The sequence below is a fragment of the Borostomias antarcticus genome, assembly GCF_949987555.1.
Source record: "Borostomias antarcticus genome assembly, chromosome: 9".
Classification (NCBI taxonomy): Eukaryota; Metazoa; Chordata; class Actinopteri; order Stomiiformes; family Stomiidae; genus Borostomias; species Borostomias antarcticus.
In genome coordinates this window covers 5,361,594-5,383,162 of record NC_140242.1, presented here as the reverse complement: position 1 = coordinate 5,383,162, position 21,569 = coordinate 5,361,594, and the positions used below count along the sequence as shown (strand labels likewise).

General features: G+C 42.5%; 2 protein-coding genes across 3 annotated transcripts; one reads left to right on the top strand and one right to left on the bottom strand.

Annotated features, from left to right (window-relative positions):
• Positions 1-722: 722 nt before the first annotated feature.
• LOC311313437 (myoglobin-like) lies at positions 723-1,486 on the bottom strand (the record flags this gene model as incomplete). Its single annotated transcript, XM_084443562.1, has 3 exons — positions 723-872; positions 1,074-1,293; positions 1,404-1,486. 3 exons carry the CDS (start codon positions 1,484-1,486, stop codon positions 723-725), a joined length of 453 nt encoding a protein of 150 aa, XP_084299688.1.
• A 15,028-nt stretch (positions 1,487-16,514) lies between these two features.
• Positions 16,515-20,365, top strand: LOC311313141 (small ubiquitin-related modifier 1-like). Of its 2 annotated transcripts, XR_014630596.1 has the most exons (6): positions 16,515-16,622; positions 18,350-18,430; positions 18,627-18,704; positions 19,469-19,540; positions 19,637-19,768; positions 20,143-20,365. XR_014630596.1 is itself a non-coding variant. In XM_084443199.1 (5 exons), exons 1-5 carry the CDS (start codon positions 16,611-16,613, stop codon positions 19,703-19,705), a joined length of 312 nt encoding a protein of 103 aa, XP_084299325.1. In that variant the 5' UTR covers positions 16,515-16,610; the 3' UTR covers positions 19,706-20,365. The 2 variants fall into 2 exon arrangements, 1 of the variants encoding a protein (XP_084299325.1); XM_084443199.1 differs by having other exon boundaries at positions 19,637-20,365.
• The last annotated feature ends 1,204 nt before the right edge of the window (positions 20,366-21,569 follow it).

Here is a 21,569-nt window from a genome sequence, read left to right as displayed (position 1 = left end):
TGCCCCGCCCCCTTCCCCGAACTTTCTTTTTATCATCTCCTTCCCATCAAGCAGAACAGGACAGCCTTTAGAAATTGTAAATGAGGTGACTACTGAAATAGAATCGCCCATCATAAAGAGGGTGTGTCCTGGTGTACAAATGTCTCTAGGTGTTCATAAGTCACACATCAATGCATGTGATTGATTATCTTCCCATACAGTATAGTTAGTAATTAAATGTGTCAAAGACAGGACAGAGTATACATAACATGTTTGTGATAGAATTTTATTCTGACAATGGTACTATGCTTGTCATGTTGCAATGGAAATCACCAGAATATTTAGTTGACAAACAACCAGTCTGATGCACAGCCATAATCAACAGAAAGAAAACCACAACATGAAAGGCTTAATTACTTATAGTTATGCACAACAGAACTTTGAATGGAGTTATTCAATATGAAAGTCTTAATTATTACTTAAAGTTATGCACAACAGAACTTTGAATGGAGTTATTCAATATGAAAGTCTTAATTACTTAGTTATGCACAACAGAACTTTGAATGGAGTTATTCAATATGAAAGTCTTAATTACTTATAGTTATGCACAACAGAACTTTGAATGGAGTTATTCAATATCATTGCACTTGATATATGGACTCAACACCACAGTTCCCCACCTCCCGTTAAAAGTACCAAGCGTTGTTGTCTTTTCTCTAGCGTGACCCCTGAGGTTGTCGAGGTCAGAAGGAAAGATGGGCATAGCCCAGCTCTTTGTAGATCATGTTCATGTCTGCGAGGATCACATCCATCATCTTCTTGAGGGCTTCCTGCCCTGAGGCGTCCAGCCCGGCCAAATCACCCATAACCTTGCGGATGGTCTCAGGCATATCCTGGGGTGAGGATTATTATATTTGGTGAGATGTTTTTTTCTCAAGACACTCAAGATGAGCAGTTCAACCAATTGGTCAACTCAAGATACTGTCATGCATGCACAGAAGACAAAGAAAAAGACATGAATTGGGTAAGACAGAAGATAAGAGACTTGAAGAAGAAGAAGAAGAAGAAGAAGCAGAGGAGGGGTCAGTCCTTACCTTCATGTAGCTCATGGGGATCCCGTAGGTGACGGAGTGAACGTGAGCCACTTGTTTTAGGATACTGATGTGGTTGCCCTTGGCCCTGACCATCTCGGCCCATTTCTGCACCACTTCGGAGCCGATCTTAGTTATGTGTGCATCATTAGCCACGTCGATTAGGGGGACGGCCGCCATTTTGGGCCACATCTTCTGGATGTATGGGTAGTGGGTAAATAGACTGTGAGGAGAGAGGACGAGAAAGCAAAGTGTTCAGTTTCCAGTGGTTCATCAATAAACCCTTGACCAGTACCGGCCCTAGCCACTTCTACTGCCTCATTGCCCACTGACCGGGTCATGACCACACTTCCGTATTTGGCCCAGTCAGTCTCCAACACGGCCCAGCTCTTCAGAATCTTCTCCCAGTCTGACATGATCTGAGGAAGAGGAGAGGGAGGAAGAGCAGTTAGGCCTGCACTTAATGGAATTAGTCAGTATTGAGGCGTTAGTGCTATCCGCACTCGCTGGTGCTACAGGGTCAAATGAATGAGAAGTCAGTCAAGTCAACATTTATTCTTAACATACTGTACCACAAAATACAGGCAGCAGTGAAATATTTTCTTCTGTCAGCCACCACATTGTGCACACACCAAGTAAAGGAAAGAAGAAATACAATCCAACCACAATAATTATGAATACAGAATACGAATACGGTATAGTATATTTTTCCCGAATAGTAAATTTGTACGAATATTGTCAAACATATTCGGGAGGGGGGAGAACAGTCAAATACTGTATGAGCGAGCGATACGCGCACGTTCTGTCTGCATTTGACATGACATGACGAGGGAGAGAGAGAGACAGAGGCGCACGTCTAGACATCGCGGAGAGGGAGAGAAAGTTTGGAGCGCGCTGGGAAGCCAGATATTAGGCAGGCAACTAATGTAAGCAGTACCGAGGGCTTTTGTCACTAGTTAACTAGTTATTGGATTTATTTTTATTATGGTAGCCTACCTGCTGCAATAGCCTATTTGAACTGTAGCGTTTGTTTGAGCAGAGGAGGACCAGTAGCTAGCTTGTTAGCTCAGTGTAGTATATCTGTCAACTACGCATGCTCACCCTCTCACTAGCCTATATAATATCCGGCGATTTTGAAATATGAAATAATTATGAAAGTATATTTTAACAACTGAAACACAACTGATCAAATGTTTGATCCATAGCGTTCAGTTATCAGCACAACAGAGTAGTCTAGTGTAGGCCTAGGATAGGCTATAATCAAAGTCCTTACAGGATCTCTGATATAACAATAATAAACTATTTAAAGGAAAATGCTCGTTTTTGACAACCTGGACCTTATTTACGACATATTATAAGAAGTTTGACTCACCGAGATCACTTTTGTGTTGTTCGGAGGCCTGTAGAAGAAATTTAAAATCCAGCGCGAGCCAGTATATCCATGTAATCGCGTCGGACGGGGCAACGGGAATGCAGTTTCTCAAAATCCATTTTCGGCCGCTAAACGGTTGTTTTCATCAATCAGATTGGAAGAATCTACAGTTGAGATTCCTCAACGCTAGGCATTGTAGTGGTTTTCAAATACGAGGTCTTTAGCCTCTGTAATATGATCTTTACACGCCTCTCCCCCACTTGCTCCAGCATTCTCTGCGCTACGATCGGATTGTTGCTGACGAATGACGACGACAATATTCTCGGCACCAACAACGATCGTAGCGCAGAGAATGTGAGCCGGAGAATAGCCAGTCTGCGCGCTGGCCTGTGCGCATGCGTGCTGGAGCAAGTGGGGGAGAGGCGTGTAAAGATCATATTACAGAGGCTAAAGACCTCGTATTTGAAAACCACTACAATGCCTAGCGTTGAGGAATCTCAACTGTAGATTCTTCCAATCTGATTGATGAAAACAACCGTTTAGCGGCCGAAAATGGATTTTGAGAAACTGCATTCCCGTTGCCCCGTCCGACGCGATTACATGGATATACTGGCTCGCGCTGGATTTTAAATTTCTTCTACAGGCCTCCGAACAACACAAAAGTGATCTCGGTGAGTCAAACTTCTTATAATATGTCGTAAATAAGGTCCAGGTTGTCAAAAACGAGCATTTTCCTTTAAACAGATTTTTTTTTTTTAAAGAAGAAGAAGAATTTCACTACAATACCCTACTTACCCATGGTTTAAGAACAGATACTCTACAGTCCGGTCCTACCCCCCTCTATTTCTCAATAAATCACCCTTTTTTCGGTTTCACCTTTTTCCGCCTCCCTGAGTCCAGTCATTTGGGTACAAACTAACACAAACCCTACAACATAGGCATGTATTCGTTTAGAGTCTAGTTAATTGGTTTGAGTGTAAAATGTTTATCTTTTCAATTATATTTATAGTAATACATGTTTATTGCTGGGTTTGTGAAAACCATTACTAGTAGGCTACACCACGCTGCCTGTGTCACATGGTTGCAGATAATATATTAGATATTAATAATAATATTGATATTAATTAATAATATTAGATATTAGACACAGGAGAAATAGAGCTACTATAGCTGTTCTAGCAAAGTTGCTATGAGGACTTATATTTTGATTTAGAAAAATGTTTTTCAGTTTCTAACTAAATGTAGAATGTCCCCCAGTTAAGGGTGGTGGTGGGGTTCTGACACTTCATAGTTTGTTAAAATAAAAACATACAGGATGATGATGAGGAATTATACTTCATAATTAATAATAATAATAATAATAATATATATAAACAGCAATTCGGATGCATTGAAAGCACAGCAATTGCAATGCCAACCAATATTAGGCTAAATAAATTACATTTCTCCTCAGTTTAAACCGGTTTGAACCGACTTCCTGTATAAGCCCCACCCACTTCCGGTTTCATCCAAATCCGAATCCGAATAATTAGCTGTCAAATACAAATACAAATAGTGGGCTCCTGGCACACCCCTAATCTATTGATATCATATCTATTGTTGATATCCACAGCACCGGACACCCGAGACTAACACTAACACAGCCTTGGTTGACAGCTTTGACTGGGCGGTCACAGTATGACGGACTTCAGCATCAGCGCTCACTCACCCCACTTACAGCTGCAATACAGTCAAGTAGAAAGCGTCTACCTGGCAATATAGTCAAGTAGAAAGTGTCTACCTGGTAATATAGTCAAGTAGAAAGTGTCTACCTGGTAATACAGTCAAGTAGAAAGTGTCTACCCGGTAATATAGTCAAGTAGAAAGTGTCTACCTGACCTGTCTTTGCACACATCTACTGTACAGAATACCTCCCTGTCTCAGTGAGGACTTCAGTAGTTAAGTAATATTTAAAATGTAAGCTATCACAAATCCAATGTATTATCAACTCATTTTACAGTACTTTCTTAATGTCACTTAACTCTCATGAATTAATGTTGTTACCTCTCAATAGCACATCTTGTCTTTTCTTTCAAAATTATCTTTAAAGGTTGAAAACTACAAAAGAAAAAAGAAAAAAAAAGCTTCTTTACCTACCGGTTAAGTGTAGACTGCACCTGGAAAATGCCTTGTGATATTTCAATACTATTTGTCCTAACCGACCATCGAACCCTCCCTTTTATAGGCCCTCTTCTCTCCCACCACTTCTCTCATTTCATCTATCTCAGCCAACCCGTCAATCAATCTCTCTCCACTTCTCAAAGCATTAACTCCAATTTCCATTGTGTCTTGTCTGAAGATAAGGAAAAACCAGCATGATGCGATTACAACAAAGAACTTACTTCTTGTCATTGTCCTTTTGTCTGAAGATATAACGCACAACCAGCATGACGGGAGAACAACAAAGAACTTGGATGGATGTTGGATGAGGTCGCCGCTAATAGACAGTAGCCAGCCGGTGAACAATGAATGATTTTCAGGACTGTTTGTAGCTTTTCAGCTGTTGATCTACTTTGACTTATTAAACAACAGTATTGTATTACTGTACAATAAGTATTGTATTACTTTATTGTAGATGAGCAGTTTTGGGTATTTATGTTTCGTTGTGCAAGCAGAGTGACGTTATCCTGCCTGAGAGGGTATCTAAAGGTCTATGTGAGGTGAACACTGACACTGAGTGAATAAGGGCAGAACATTCCCCTTACTGAGATGGAGGGTTTAGGCAGGCTACCCCAGTCGTGTGGCGCCTTGTCATTCGAACCACAACATTGTTCATTTGATCCCTACTTACAGGCAGCAACTGAACCTCTCCAAGCCTGTTGTAAGGACATTCAAGATATGGACCAGCGAGGCAAAGGGGAATACCAGCGTGTGGCTGGAACAGGCTGTGACGGGGGCAACATTGACTGGGAGGACGCAGAGGCTGGCAACAATCTAGACGTTTACACAGACACTGTAACATGACTCGTCAGCTACTGCGAGAGTTCAAACCCACTCCAGGATAAGCTACAACGACAAGCCCTGGTTCACATCCAAACTCAGGGAACTAAGGCTGGAGGAAGAGGAAGTACAGAAGAGTGGGCACAATGACCGCTTTAAAGAGGCCAAGTACAGATCATCACATCATTGTTAACTGTTTGTTTTACAGGGTTTTCTCCTGTTCTCAAGTTAATTAACTTGAGAACAGGAGAAAACCCTGTAAAACAAACAGCCAGTCAAATGTGGTGCCTAATTCTATTTTTGCCTTTACTTATTGGAGATTTTGTGAGCGAAGAAAGTCAACACTGGCAATTGTTCTTTCTGCTTAGAAACATATGTGACATTGCTTTTGCCCCGGTAATAACCAAAGGAATGGCCCTTTATTTAAAACAGCTTACCATTGATCATCATAATTTATTTAAGATTCTTTACCCAGAAAGAAACCTGATACCGAAGCATCACTTCATGATACACTATTGATGATCCAATTGATCTGCCCTCTGGTCAGATTATGGTGTATGCGATTTGAGGGAAAGCATGGCCCTTTAAAAAGACAAGCTCACGTTGTATGCAACTTTATACATATCTGAAAGACTTTGGCTTATAAACATCAAGTCTCAAGCATGTACACATGGAAATTGGGTGACCCACTTAAAAAACATTTGACTGTGACTGTGAACTGTGAACTACTTCTCAAGTTGCTGTTGGTAGTCTGGTGAACTGTGATGTGTTTATTGAGAAAATTGCAGCACATGGACATGTTTTAGCATTTTCAGTACAGTTACTGTGGCCAATTGTGTTTCTGTATATGGTCACTCCTATAGACCTGGTTCTGTTCTTCCTTTAAAATGCGATTTGGACAAAGAACGTCTCTTTGGAGAGATAGTGAATATCATTCCATTTTGTGACTAACGAGGTCTTATTATTTTTAAGAATTCTGAATGTTTTTTATTTTAATGGCCACCTGCACACGTACTTAGTTGAAAAGACAAATTAATTTTAAATCATACAACTTAAAGATGCAGCTAATCTTTTGCCCCTTGAAAATGTAATGAAAATAGAAAATGTAATGTAATTAGAAGAATTCACAAATTAAATGTCAAATAATTCATGTAAATTTGGATTTATGGTTGTTTTTACATAGCATGCACACACACACACGTGTTCAAAAAATACACAAACGTGTTGATTTTGGGTACGCAACACAAACATTACTTGTAAAAACCTACACAATTACTGTGTTATATAGGTAACAAAAGTAATGTGTTAAAATTCTTACCGCTTTGAACAGTGTGCTGGCATTAAAGGTGCTGCTCTCATGTTCCTACAGTCTTACCTGACTGATAGGAGCTTCTCTGTCCAGCTGGGTGAGTTCTCCTCTAGTGTGGCCCCCCTCACCTGCGGTGTCCCCCAAGGATCCATCTTAGGCCCTTTATTATTTTCTTTATATATGCTGCCCCTGGGTTCCATTCTACGGAAACACAATGTGTCTTTCCACTGTTATGCTGACGATGTCCAACTGTACCTCCCCCTGAAATTTAACTGTAAGGATTCCTTTAAGCCTGTAACATCTGCGCTAAATGACATCAAGACCTGGATGGACTTAAACTTCCTTAGTCTGAATGATGGGAAGACCAAGGTTATTTTGTTTGGTCATAAAGACAGCCACGTTAGCAACCTAGGGCCCCTCGCTGCCAAGAATCGCTCTTTTATCTTTTAAGTCTTGGTGTCACTTTTGATACTGGTTTTAATTTTGAGCGACAAATTGGCTCTGTGGTTAAAGGCTCTTTTTTCCAGCTGAGGCTCTTATCCAAACTGAAACCGTACCTCTTTCTTAAGGACCTGGAGACAGTCATCCATGCTTTTATTTCTTCAAGATTGGACTACTGTAATGCCTTGTATGTGGGCCTTGACCAGCGGTCACTGAGGCGCCTGCAATTGAATCAATCAATCAATCAAAGCTTTATTTGTATAGCGCATTTCATACCCAGAGGCAACACAATGCGCTTTACAGAGAACAAGGGAGGTGGGCATACGACCCACTCTCTACATATTCCAGAGGGAAGCAAAAAAACAGTAATCACCCGGGGGCCAGATAAGTGAGCTGTAAAAATTCTTCCCTGACCCCTCTCAACAAGGCGATCGAGCAAGCTCCAGGAGTATGTTTGTCTACCGGCTAAGAACATTTATGAAGCAATACATTGCATTGAATTACATTTCAGAGTGAGAGAGGCTAAAAGCATCATAGGAGAAAGAATATTCTACGGACATGCTACATCATCCACAGTAGACACAGGGGTATCTATCGGACTTCGGGAGGTCTGCTGGTGACAGTGGGGCATCCACTGGATCTGGTTAGAAGATAGGAGGGAGAGAAAGAGGCACTAGGGAGAGGGAAGGCAGAGGGAAGGCAGAGCAGGGTTAGTAGCACATAGAGCCATTCAGACCACACAGATATTGAAACAGGCAACCTGGGGCAGGCTCCTGGAATATATTTGTCTAATGGCTAAGAACATTTAAAGAACAATAAATAATATTAAATTAAGTTTAAATTAAGTTTTCGGAGCAAGAAAGGCTAAGAGCATCAGGTCCAGGCCTAAGCCGGATGTGGACTGATGTGTGTCTGTGTGTGCGTGTGTGTGTGTGTACTAAATACTACGATATCCACAGCACCGCAGCTGACACTGGACCTGGTTAGAGGATAGGAGGGAGAGAGAGAGACACTAGGGGAGACAGAAAACGGTTAGTAGCACCCTGAGTCATTGAAGCAACACAACAGTCAGAACAAGCCTGTTTCAGGATAACCAGCTTCTGTACACTACTTGATATACATACATTGCATAGCAGGACAAATATCAATGTATACAGAGGATTCACAGGTAGGTTTGAGGCTGCCTTTCTGTATCTCAAGGTCCTAGCTAGTGATTGTAGGCTAGGTCGAAAAGGTACGTCTTGAGGTCTCGCTTGAAGACCGCCGTTGTTTCAGCCCTTCTTAGGCACTCCGGTAGGGTGTTCCAGAGGTTGGGGGCATAGAAACTAAAAGCTGCCTCTCCATGTTTCTTGGTCCTGGCTTTTGGAACTGTTAAAAGTTCAGTGCCTGAGGATCTAAGTGGTCTGTTTGGCATGTACTTAACAAGCATGTCTGAAATATATTCTGGTGAGTGACTGTGGAGAGATTTATAGACTAGTAATAGTATTTTAAAGTCTATTCTAGAGGTGACTGGTAACCAGTGTAGTGATTTTAACACTGGTGTGATGTGTGCCCTTCGTCTAGTCTTAGTGAGGACTCTTGCTGCAGCATTTTGTATTATTTGTAGCTTAGAGATTGCTTTCTTTGGTAGGCCTGATAGTAGAGCATTGCAGTAGTCCAGCCTGCTTGTGATGAAAGCATGCATTAATCTTTCGGTGTCAGCCTGAGAGAGAAAGGGTTGCACCTTGGCAATGTTCCTTAGGTGGTAAAAGGATGTCTTTGTAATATTCTTGATGTGGTTTTCGAAATTAAGATCTGAGTCAAGTATGACACCTAGGTTTTTAACTTGGCAATTGGTGTCAATTTCCAGAGTTTTTAGGTGTGCAGCTAGTTTCTCTCTTTCAGCTTTTTCTCCAATGATCAGTACTTCTGTTTTGTCCTGGTTTAGTTGGAGGAAATTATGTGACATCCATACATTTATATCTGTAATACACTTGACAAGGCAGTCAACCAAGCTGTAGTTACTGGGTGTTACGGAGATATAAAGTTGAGTATCATCTGCGTAGCTATGGTAGCTAATATTGTGCCTCCTGATGACACTGCCAAGGGGCAGCATGTACAGGCTGAAGAGTAGAGGTCCTAGGATCGATCCTTGGGGCACCCCACAGGTCATAGGGATCTTTCTTGAGCTATATTCACCGAGGGCAACGAAGAAATCACGACCGGTTAGATAGGTCTTAAGCCAATTTAGGACTGGACCAGAGAGGCCAACCCACTTTTCCAGTCTTTCGATGAGGATTTCATGATCTATAGTATCAAAGGCTGCACTCAGGTCCAGGAGGACAAGAACAGAAAGCTCTTTGGAGTCAGCATTTATTCTGAGGTCATTTACAACTTTGACTAATGCCGTCTCTGTGCTATGGTGGGCACGGAAGCCGGACTGGAAAAGGTCAAGGGTACAACTTGTAGCTAGGAAATCATTAATCTGTTTGAAAACAATTTTTTCCAGAATTTTACTCAAAAAGGGAAGGTTGGAGATTGGTCTAAAATTGCTAAAAACTGAAGTGTCTAAGTTGTTTTTCTTCAGTACGGGTCTCACCAGAGCAGTTTTAAGTATTGGTGGGAAGACACCTGTAGATAGGGAGTCATTAACAATGGATAAAATGTCATAGGATACAGAGTCAAAAATAGTTTTGAAAAAATCGGTGGGGATGGGATCCAGCAGGCATGTGGAGGTTTTGATTTGGATACTACTTTTCTCAACATTTCTGTGTCCATCAGTGTAAACAGGCTCATATGTCCATTACATGGAGGGAGAGGATCTGTGAACGGGATGCATGGCCTTTCCTGAGTGATATTCCTCCTAATATTCATAATCTTATCTCTGAAGTAAGCTGCAAATTCCTCACATTTGGAGGTAGAGAGCAGGTTATCAGGTGTTTTTACGGCAGGGTTTATTAGGCTATCAATTGTTGAGAAGAGCACTCTTGAATTATTTTGGTTGATAGATATCAATTTTGAGAAGTGGTCTTTCCTTGCATTGCAATTGGTCCAGAATGCTGCTGCGCGCCTCCTGACTGGAACCAAGAAGCGGGACCACATCACACCGGTGCTGGCCTCCCACCACTGGCTTCCTGTTCGCTTCAGGATTGATTTTAAAATCTTAATGTTTATTTTTAAGGCTCTACATGGTTTGGCCCCCCACTATCTGGCTGAACTGATTCAAGTTCGGGCGACATCTAGAACCCTGAGGTCCTCCTCCGAGACTCTTTTAATAGTCCCTAGATCGAGACTTAAGACCAAGGGTGACCGAGCTTTTGCGGTGGCTGGCCCAAAGCTCTGGAACAGCCTCCCTCCACACATTAGACACGCACAGAACCTAGGGCTCTTTAAGTCTCAGCTTAAAACGCACTTGTTTTCACTGGCTTTTGAGGCCTGATAGCCTACATCCCCTGTCCTGTTTTGTGTCCTGTCCTTTTATTGTTCTGTGATTATGTGCACTTTATTCTGTTTTTTGTTTTAGTTTATTTTATATATTGTACAGCACTTTGGTGCAACTTCGGTTGATTTTAAACGTGCTTTATAAATAAAGTTGACCTTGACCTTGACCTTGGACATAGAGATGTGTTATAAAACAACAAAAGTTGTTGTTATTTTAACACATTCGTTTTAAGAGTGTAGCATTTATTAAAAACGCCCAAGTGACAAAAGTACATCATCGAGTACAGTCAGCAGAGCGTGCGCCATCTTGTAGAAACCTGTGAATATACTAATTATTATGTGAACAACACAAACTTTGCAATATTCATGAATTATCATGAAAAATATTTTTTATTGTGTTATCCTTGTCATCATTCAATCATAATTCAATGTTTTTACACTGTGATGTAATCATCTGATGTCTTATTTTTTTCTATTGTCAATAAACACTAAAATAATACATCTTACCTGGACTGGACTCACTCCATTCACTTACCTTGCTCCATGGTAAAGAGATGTGACAAGGTACTTAGCCTAGACGTGATCAGTTCAGCAGCTATGTATATTTAAAAAACATGTTAATATACGTATAATGCATACTAATAATTCATAATGTGTGATAGTAGGCTTACCTTCCAATGATATTGAGGCTGCGTGACTGCATGACCTTCCCAAGCCAGCGATCCACGAACATCCAGTCGTCGCCACAGATCCCAGGTTGGAAACTAGCACCCACGCAGAGTGTTTCGGGCAGCTCGACTGACTGGGGTACACATCTGCCTTCAAAAAGATGAATTCGCCCTCTTTGTGTAATAGCACACGGCCTACTTTCCCGCTGTGTAAATACTGGTAGGCTTCGGTACTTTTATAATGTTTCATAGCCACACCATCAACTCCTTGAGACAGTATTAAGTAGTTGAATATGTCCCTGTACGTTACCTCTGGCCACTTCTTCATATCGTCTACCCACATTAAAACTGACGACGGATGGGACAATATCAGGCCATCTGACCTTCTTATCTTGTTTTCGGTGTGCTCCCATTTTAAAACATTAGATGTGTTTGTCATTTCTTAGATACAGTTTGCTAACTAGCTAGCGAAAGTTTACCGGATGTTGACAGTGACGGTTTAGCGGAAGTAGAATGACAAAATGCGGAAGAGGCGAACCACTAAATGTGGGCGGGGCGGAATAAGGTGAAAAGGAGCAATCACCACTGTATGGGGCCTATGTATTTTTAATAGCACTGCATTGGCACTTTTTATATTTCTTGTCCTTCTCATTTGCTACTGTGCGGAGTTAGCTGAGGCTTGTTACACTACATTATAAGAAACATTGTCATAAATTAGTAGATAAATAGTTAGACATGTTAACTTGTAGTAGGCAACTATATATTTGCTATCCCAGTAATAAATTTTAGGATATATACTGTATATATCACACGATACAACACAGTAAATATTGAGTAACAAGCTCCTAGAAAATATTTAGTAAACTATGAAGATGGCTGTGGGTGTGTACTGTAGGACACATGATTGACAGGTGTGCCCTGAGGACATGCAGTGACAGGTCACATGGCTGAGTAAATTATTCCTTAGAGCGATGGCGGGAGGGAAACATCCCGTGAGAAAAGCAGGAAAAAAAGAGAGAGGTTGAGGTAGTAGGACGTGAGGCAGTGTGTCATGGAAATAAATTTGATCTAGCTATCAAATGTAAAATGGATTTGCCAAGGTTTGCTCAAAAAGGTTCAGTCTGATTTATTAAGAAAACATCCAATTGCAAAAGAACTTCAGGATAAAACACAGAGCTTGCGCGCTGTTATAAATAATGTTATCCGGATATGATGTTCTAAGATCTGATTGGCTAACTCATCAACACGTCATCAACAATGGTCGAGAGGTCAGACACGTGATATGGGGAAAAGGGCGGTACAATCTGAAAAGGTTTCTGCACAAACAATGAAACATGGGAATATCACTCTAGTGATATTCACTAGTCACTCTAGTGCAGACAGAAAGTCTGTGGTGTGTCGACCTCCTGGAGATGTCATCCTGTTATAAATGAGGTTAGCACAGCCAGGGGTTTTGCATGTGAAATGTTGAGGGAGGTAGAGTGAAAACTGTAAAACAAAGGACAAGTCTGAGGATAACAATTTCTATGACAAGTGACATTTGGGATAAAAGGTTGAATGCGTGGGAGGTGAGTAATTGATAGCTGCTTCCTGATTCCTGCCCCGCCCCCTTCCCCGAACTCTCATTTTATCACCTCCCTCCCATCAAGCAGAACAGGACAGCCTTTAGAAATTGTAAATGAGGTGACTACTGAAATAGAATCGGCCATCATAAAGAGAGTGTGTCCTGGTGTACGAATGTCTCTGGGTGTTCTGGGAGTCACACATCAATGTTTTGATTATTATGGACATTATTCATCACATCCTGTTAACAGCCTTGTGTGCAATGTAGTTATGAGTGAACCTAACCTCTTTAACAAAAGACCTAATCTCTTTTAACTGTGTGAGTCCTCTGACAGGCCTGAATAACTTACTACTGAAACCAAGTGTGAAAGTCCATGCATCGACCTATTAGAGTTTAAGCTAAATAAAGTGTTGACCATGTGCCAACTGACTGGTGGGGCCCTGTCTCCACTTATATTATACGAATCAGCACAGTTGTGTGAACATTTTGATATATAATATGTGTGTGAGCTGTCAAAACTGTAGGAGTGCCAGCAGTTTACAAATGTGTGAATATTTTCAAAGCAACTGCTCAAGGTCAAGGTCAAGGTCAACTTTATTTATAAAGCAACCGAAGTTGCACCAAAGTGCTGTACAATATATAAAATAAACTAAAACAAAAAACAGAATAAAGTGCACATAATCACAGAACAATAAAAGGACAGGACACAAAACAGGACAGGGGATGTAGGCTATCAGGCCTCAAAAGCCAGTGAAAACAAGTGCGTTTTAAGCAGAGACTTAAAGAGCCCTAGGTTCTGTGCGTGTCTAGTGTGTGGAGGGAGGCTGTTCCAGAGCTTTGGGCCAGCCACCGCAAAAGCTCGGTCACCCTTGGTCTTAAAGGACAATGCTCGTTTTTGCGCACAGCGTGCTGGAGCAACGATTGCGCGCTGTGCGCATTAGTGCTGGAGAAAGTGAGGAAGCTATTTCGTTTCGAAAGACGTTTCTAAAGATCATGGCATGTGAAAACCACAACAGTTATGCTCTATGTAAGCACAACTAGCGATTCATCCAGACAGATTGATGAAAACAACCGTTTCGCGGCAGAAAATAGATTTTTAGTAGCTGCATTCTCGTTGCCCCGATCACCGCCATTACATGGATATACTGGCTCGCGCTGGATTTTACATTTCTTCTACAGGCCTCCGAACTACACCAAAGTGATCTCGGTGAGTCAAACGTCTTATAATATGTCGTAAATAAGGTCCAGGTTGTCAAAAACGAGCATTGTCCTTAAGTCTCGATCTAGGGACTATTAAAAGAGTCTCGGAGGAGGACCTCAGGGTTCTAGATGTCGCCCGAACTTGAATCAGTTCAGCCAGATAGTGGGGGGCCAAACCATGTAGAGCCTTAAAAATAAACATTAAGATTTTAAAATCAATCCTGAAGCGAACAGGAAGCCAGTGGAGGGAGGCCAGCACAGGTGTGATGTGGTCCCGCTTCTTGGTTCCAGTCAGGAGGCGCGCAGCAGCATTCTGGACCAATTGCAGGCGCCTCAGTGACCGCTGGTCAAGGCCCACATACAAGGCATTACAGTAGTCCAATCTTGAAGAAATAAAAGCATGGATGACTGTCTCCAGGTCCTTAAGAGAGAGGTACGGTTTCAGTTTGGATAAGAGCCTCAGCTGGAAAAAAGAGCCTGTAACCACAGAGCCAATTTGTCGCTCAAAATTAAAACCAGTATCAAGTGACACCAAGACTTTAAATAAAAGAGCGATTCTTGGCAGCGAAGGGCCCTAAGTTGCTAACGTGGCTGTCTTTATGACCAAACAAAATAACCTCGGTCTTCCCATCATTCAGACTAAGGAAGTTTAAGTCCATCCAGGTCTGGATGTCATTTAGCGCAGATGTTACAGGCTTAAAGGAATCCTTACAGTTAAATTTCAGGGGGAGGTACAGTTGGACATCGTCAGCATAACAGTGGAAAGACACATTGTGTTTCCGTAGAATGGAACCCAGGGGCAGCATATATAAAGAAAATAATAAAGGGCCTAAGATGGATCCTTGGGGGACACCGCAGGTGAGGGGGGCCACACTAGAGGAGAACTCACCCAGCTGGACAGAGAAGCTCCTATCAGTCAGGTAAGACTGTAGGAACATGAGAGCAGCACCTTTAATGCCAGCACACTGTTCAAGGCGGGTAAGAAGGGTCTTGTGGTCCACAGTGTCAAAGACTGCTGCCACCACTCTAAAAACATAAAGTTTCAGAACATTCCAAAAGCAGATTCAAGCAGTTTCAATGGGACAAAAAATAGTTTTAAAAGTTAAATTACAAAAAAACTATAAAAAATATCAAAAATCTGAATGGATCCCTGAAACAGCTAAACATCATGAACATTTTAAAGTTTGAATTAAGTTTCTAGCACAAAGTATGAAGAACTAGTTGAGGTTCAAAAAAGTGGGGAGAACTATAATAAAGAAAGAAAGAAATAGTGGGAATATCACAAGTTGGGCTAGCTTCTACAAGCTAACCTAATAATAATAATATATATAAACAGCAATTCTGATGTGTTGAAAGCACAGCAATTGCAATGACAATTAATATTAGGCTAAAGAAATGACAATTCCCCTCAGTTTCAACCGTTTTGAACCGACTTCCGGTTTAAGCCCCGTCCAACTCCGAATACGAATCCGAATAATTAGCTGTCAAATACAAATACAGATACAAATACAAATAGTGGGCTCCCGGCACACCCCTACTTTCTACATCTAAGCATTGTGTTTTGAGTGTAGCAGATCTTTGTTGACCTGGTTGTAAGGGTTTGTATGTGTGTGTGTGTGTGTGTGTGTGTGCGTGTGTGTGTGTGTGTGTGTGTGTGTGTGTGTGTGTGAGAGAGAGAGAGAGAGAGTGTAAGGGTGTGCGTGTCTGCACATCATGTGTGCTTATCTAGCCCTTAACACTGCGTAAGTCTCTGTTTGAGAGCACATTGGTTTGAGTGAAGCAGGTTTGGGGGGGGGGGGGTTTAGGGTTAACCCTAACCCTAACACAAGGGTGTTATGGGGAATGAGTGTGCCGATACACTGGCAAAAGGGGCACTGATGGAGGAGGTCATTGTGCCAGTTCCACTGGGGAAGGGTGAGGGGAAGACACTGATTAGGAGAAAGGGACTGGAGATCTGGCAGCAAAGGTGGGATGGAGACCTGAAAGGGAGAGCTTATTACAATGTCCAACGGTCTGTAGCAACAAAACTGTAGGCTACTGCAGGGTCTCGGAGGGAGGAAATAGTGTTGACACGTCTCCGGCTGAGCCACACAGGACTGGGTAGCACTTTATTTATGCTGGGTAAGAGGGAGAGTGATAGGTGTGCGTGGGCTGTGGTGTGGAGGAAAACGTTGCACACATTCTGTTACACTGCACCATGTTTGAGGAGGCACGGAAGCGTTTACGGAATGGAATCAGTGAGGCAGGTCGAGGGTGGGGTATGAGGGGGTTATTGGGAACTGAGGGTGAGGGGGTAGGACTCGGCAGGAAGGCGCTTTTCACATTCTTGGGTGACACGGGGCTCATGAAACGGATATAGGATCTATGTGACATGATTTTGCACACTCTTATACAGTAGGTGGCGGTATGCAGCTTTAAGCTTTTTGCGATGCGCCATAAAACCCAGAGAAGAAGAAGGACTAGGGGCGCATGCGCAGATTCTATTGGAATCGATCGGGTACTGACGGAGCTTACTAGTTTAATAGGGACATTAATAGGAACTAACAGAGCCAATAGTTTAATAACCCTAGTGAACACCTCAGGAAATATGTCAGATACAGTAAGTAGCTAACCTGGTAATGGCCATCTCTCAATCTACCCGACCTGCGTGTGTGTTATGCTAGCCGCCAGCTAGCAAACAGTGCCGGCTGGAAGCCATACAACAAGTAGCTACTTGAACTAGACTAACGTTAGCATAGCTACCTAGCATAACTTTCAGCACAACACTATAGCTGGCTAGCTAGACACGGTGCTAGCTGGCACTACAGCTAGCACTAAGTTACTCCTACACTCTACTAGCTAGCTAACGTGCTAGACTAAGCAAGCACTAGCTCATGTTAGTTGAACGAGCACCGTTCCTCGGGGTAGCACTAACGTTAGACAGCTTTGATAACACTAGTGCTAGATGGTTAGATACTAGCACTAGAGCTCTAGCTGGATAGCATTAGCTCTAGCGAAAAGAAATGGCACAGTAGGCTATCTTTGTTCGGTAACGTTAACGTCAGCTGTCTAGATATAACATATCTAGCACTAGTGCAGTGGTTCTTAACCTGCGTTCGATCGAACCCCAGGGGTTCGGTGAGTCAGTCTCAGGGGTTCGGTGAGTCAGTCTCAGGGGTTCGGCGGAGGTCAAGACACACACCCGACTCATATGATTCGTGATGACACGCCCCGCTTGGCCATCATTGGCAACAGCAGAAGTCACACTGATTTGCAGTAAATATTCATTATTATGTTTTTGTTTTTGTGTGAAAATCATGTTTTGATGGTTTTGTTCTTTGAACACAGTGATGTTGATGCACGGTTCATGTTGTGCACCAGTAAAATATATACCTATGTTTTGAATTTGAAAAAATCATATTTTATTTTTCCAATTAAGAAGGGTTCGGTGAATGCGCATATGAAACTGGTGGGGTTCAGTACCTCCAACAAGGTTAAGAACCACTGCACTAGTGCTAGCTGGCTATCGTAGCTAGGATGCTGTATGGTAGTAGTAACGTTATTTTGCGGTGGAGGTTGATAAGACAAGAAGCGTCTGAGCTGGCTAGGAAGGGGTGCCGTTATAACGCCTACTCTGACGCGACTACATCACAAAGTGACTTTGTAGCTCAAAATGTCATCTAAACAATTCCGTTTTCAAATCTTACAGTGTTAGTTCGTTTTAAACTGGGTTGGTAATTTTGAAGATGGCGCTGCAATTTGTCATCCTTGAGGGGGCTCCGTTAACGCCCATTCCAACAACTCCTATGTACAAATATGGAATTATACAATGACGCGGCATCGATAAGCAATATTCTCAGTGACACTTCACAGACTTCATAGTCATGATTTGAGGTCGTTTTTATATAGCTAAATGTGCACATAAAACCTGAAAATATGAAGGTAGACTCTGATATTCAAGATTCAAGATCTGTTTATTGGTCATGTATATGGTTCTCACATAGCCTACAAAAATGTCTAGGGTTAAGGCATACACTGTTGTAGACGACATAGGGCAGTGCAAAGACAGTGCAAAAATAGTACCAAAAACAGTGTGTATGTAATTGCAGGAGAGTCGGCTACTTTTCCATCGCTAGCACAAGCCCAGAAATCAGTCTTGTTGCAGCACTAAGACTGACACTCGCGAATGAGGGCATTAAAAGCACCCTATAAGCTAGCTGAACGTTCATGGTCTGTGTGTGGCTGTCATAACTAGCTAAACATGCATGGTCTGTGTGTGTTGTATGGCTGTCATAACTAGCCAGGCTACTGCATACAGTATCTGATACTCGGCTCTCTTGATTGTAGGAAAGAAAACCGTCACAGGAGGAGGATGCGGAGGATAAGAAGGATGGAGGGAAGTACATCAGACTGAAAGTGATTGGACAGGTGAGAGGAGCAGGGGGGAAGTACTTCAGACTGAAAGTGATTGCAGGGCTTGGGCAGATGTACATTGTTTTCTGTTTGATTAGATCACTACAGTATGTAGCTAGCTAGTAGCTAGATTACTCAATTAATTGCAGGAGTCTTACTTGCTGAAGCAGGTCTCCCTGCACTTTGTTGATATGTCTGCTTGAATCTTCAGGACAACAGTGAAATTCACTTCAAGGTGAAGATGACAACACATTTGAAGAAGTTAAAGGAATCTTACAGCCAGAGACAGGTGACGTTAGACACTCACTAACCCTAACCCTCCCTAACACACTCACCAACCATATCCCTCACACACTGACCAACCCTAACCCTCCCTAACACTCACCAACCATATCCCTCACACACTCACTAACCCTAACCCTCCCTAACACACTGACCAACCCTAACCCTCCCTAACACACTCACCAACCATATCCCTCACACACTCACTAACCCTCCCTAACACACTCACCAACCATATCCCTCCCTAACACACTCACCAACCCTAACCCTCCCTAACCCTATTAGACACTCACTAGTCTGACTCAACGGATGTAGGTTTTGGCAATAAACTTTGTAATTCGTTGTCACACTGCCCAATCAGTGGCAAGACTGGCGACGCAAATTAATCTGATTCGGGCCGAGAGATTCTCTCGGCACCAATCAGATTCGATCCAGACTATTTTGCAAGAGCACCGTTGCTACGTCCGGGGCTGGCTCCGCCCAAGACGACTGTGATTGGTTTAAAGAAATACTGCGTTTTTTCCCCCCTATTGCAGAATGGTAATATGTCCAGCCAGACCTGTCTCCGGCGCTGGGACAGCGTAAACGAAGTGTGGAGATAGGTCTGGCTATGCGAGACTAGACACTCACTAACCCTAACCCTCCTTAACCCTGTTAGACACACTCACCAACTCTAACCCAGTCACAGTAAACATCTAGGTCTATGATCATCAGTCTGGCATTTTTGTCCATCAGCCCAACTTAACCAACACATTCACACTGTGTTGACAGGGAGTCCATATGAGTACCCTAAGGTTTCTCTTCGAAGGACAGAGAATTTCAGACACCCAAACGCCTAAACAGGTACTTAAAATGATGGCCTTAGATGAACTGATCAACTTGAAAGTCCTTTTCCTAATAATGTGCAGCCGTTTTGAAACCACCTGTTTCACCCTCTAGCTGGGAATGGAGGACGAGGACGTGATTGAGGTCTACCAAGAACAGACAGGCGGACTTCGGACACAATGATCCATCTACCTGATATTTTTTCCACTTTGTTTTTTGTCAAGTTATTTATATTTGTGCTCGCTGGTAAGTATGACTGGTCTTCCTCTCAGTGATATAAGCTGCCACACGCAACATAAGGAAGGCAGTTCATTTATTGTCACAGTCACACACCCAGATGTGTACCATCCGGTCCCTCTGGGCTTCCGTAGCATACCAAGCCAATGTTTCTCAGAAGGTATGTCTTCGATCGCTTGTCATGTAGCTTATAAGCTCTGAAGACGGTACTGGTTCCTCCTTGACTGACTTCACTGCTCATCCAGCTCAGGTTTAACTTTACATGATGACAGGCTGTGAATATGTTACAGTATATGTATTTTGTTCATAAACACAAAGACCATAAAGTGTTTTGTTGGAAAGTGTCACATGAGGATTATGTTTTATATCTCTTATTTGTGTAGGGTTTGGTAGTTATGGATCTACACTGTGGAAGTCTCATCACATTCAGGGATTCAGGTTCGGGGAGAGAATGATGTGGTTTCTCTAGGTCATCCTTGGAAGAGCCATGCAAACATAGTGAGCATTTTCTTAAATCTTGTATAATGTTATAATTGTACAGTTATATTCCAAGTTCATTTTCCAAGGAAAACAAGCATAAATGTTCCACTTGTATATTTTGTAGTACTGTTTCCTCTTTGCTGTGAATAAATATGCTGTTTTATAATTTGAGGGAGGGCTGTGTGTGGTGTTTCCTCAGACATGAGTGTACAGTAGATGATGTAGATAATCTCAGCCCCTGCCTGCCTGAGATAGGTGTGTAAATAATCAATCCTGCCCTTCTATCGGGATTAAATCGCTGCAACAGGACATCACAGTCGATATGTGTCACCGCACGCTTCTGGTTTCAGGTCAAACGGGTCTAAGCGGCGGTCAAGTGTGGAGGCGCGTAGGCAGCGAGCGTTGAGCAATATGACCCATATCCACTGGCTGACTGGGCTGATCACTCACCTGTCTACAGTCATCAGGTCTATACCAGCAAAGCAGGGGCTTGGGATTCTGCTTTTAGATTCAGGGAAGGATCTCATGTTCTAGTTTAGGTATTCTTTCGTAATAACTTCTGTAATAATGATTTAATACTGATTTCAGGGCCTTGCAGGTCTTTTTATTCACCACAGTGATGAACACAAATACACACGGTGAATGAGCGGCGACAACTACACAACGCACACACGCATTTGTGGTGGCCGGTGGAAATTGTTCCCTACATTTCACCCATCCAAGCTGCCAGGAGCAGTGGGCAGCCATCGTTCACGGCGCCCCGGGGACCAAGTCCAAGTGCTCAGTCCAGGTCCTGGTCAGGGACAAGATTGAACCGCATAGGTTCTTTGGGAGGAAACCCAGCCCAGTACTAGGTTCTGTGCCTCCGTGTGGCACGTGAGCGATTTCAGGGTTCAGTGTCTTGCTCAAGGAAACTTTGGCACAGGGCCTGGGGCTGGGATCAAACCGGGGACCTTGTGACCCCGCCGGCCGCTCTTCTTCTGTGGTGCTTATCTTCTGCTCCATGAACAGCTCAGGTCGTGCAGGACATTAAGGCACTAGAGTCATGCCAGTTCTCTGATTAAAACCGCCTTTAGAAACGGATTCACTGTTTTGCTATATATGACTGTGGAGAGAATTTAGGCTTGGAAATATTGAGACTTTATTTTAAGAAATAAAATATATAAGCAGGACCTCTTTTCTATTAAGTTTGTGTTAATCCTTTCACCATATTCTAGTAATACATGCCAAAGATGCATAATTTGAATCATCACATTACTGTAGTCATTTATCTTCCTCCAAAGCAACTTACAATAATTGTATTTAACCTAGGTAGTCATTGTACCACTAC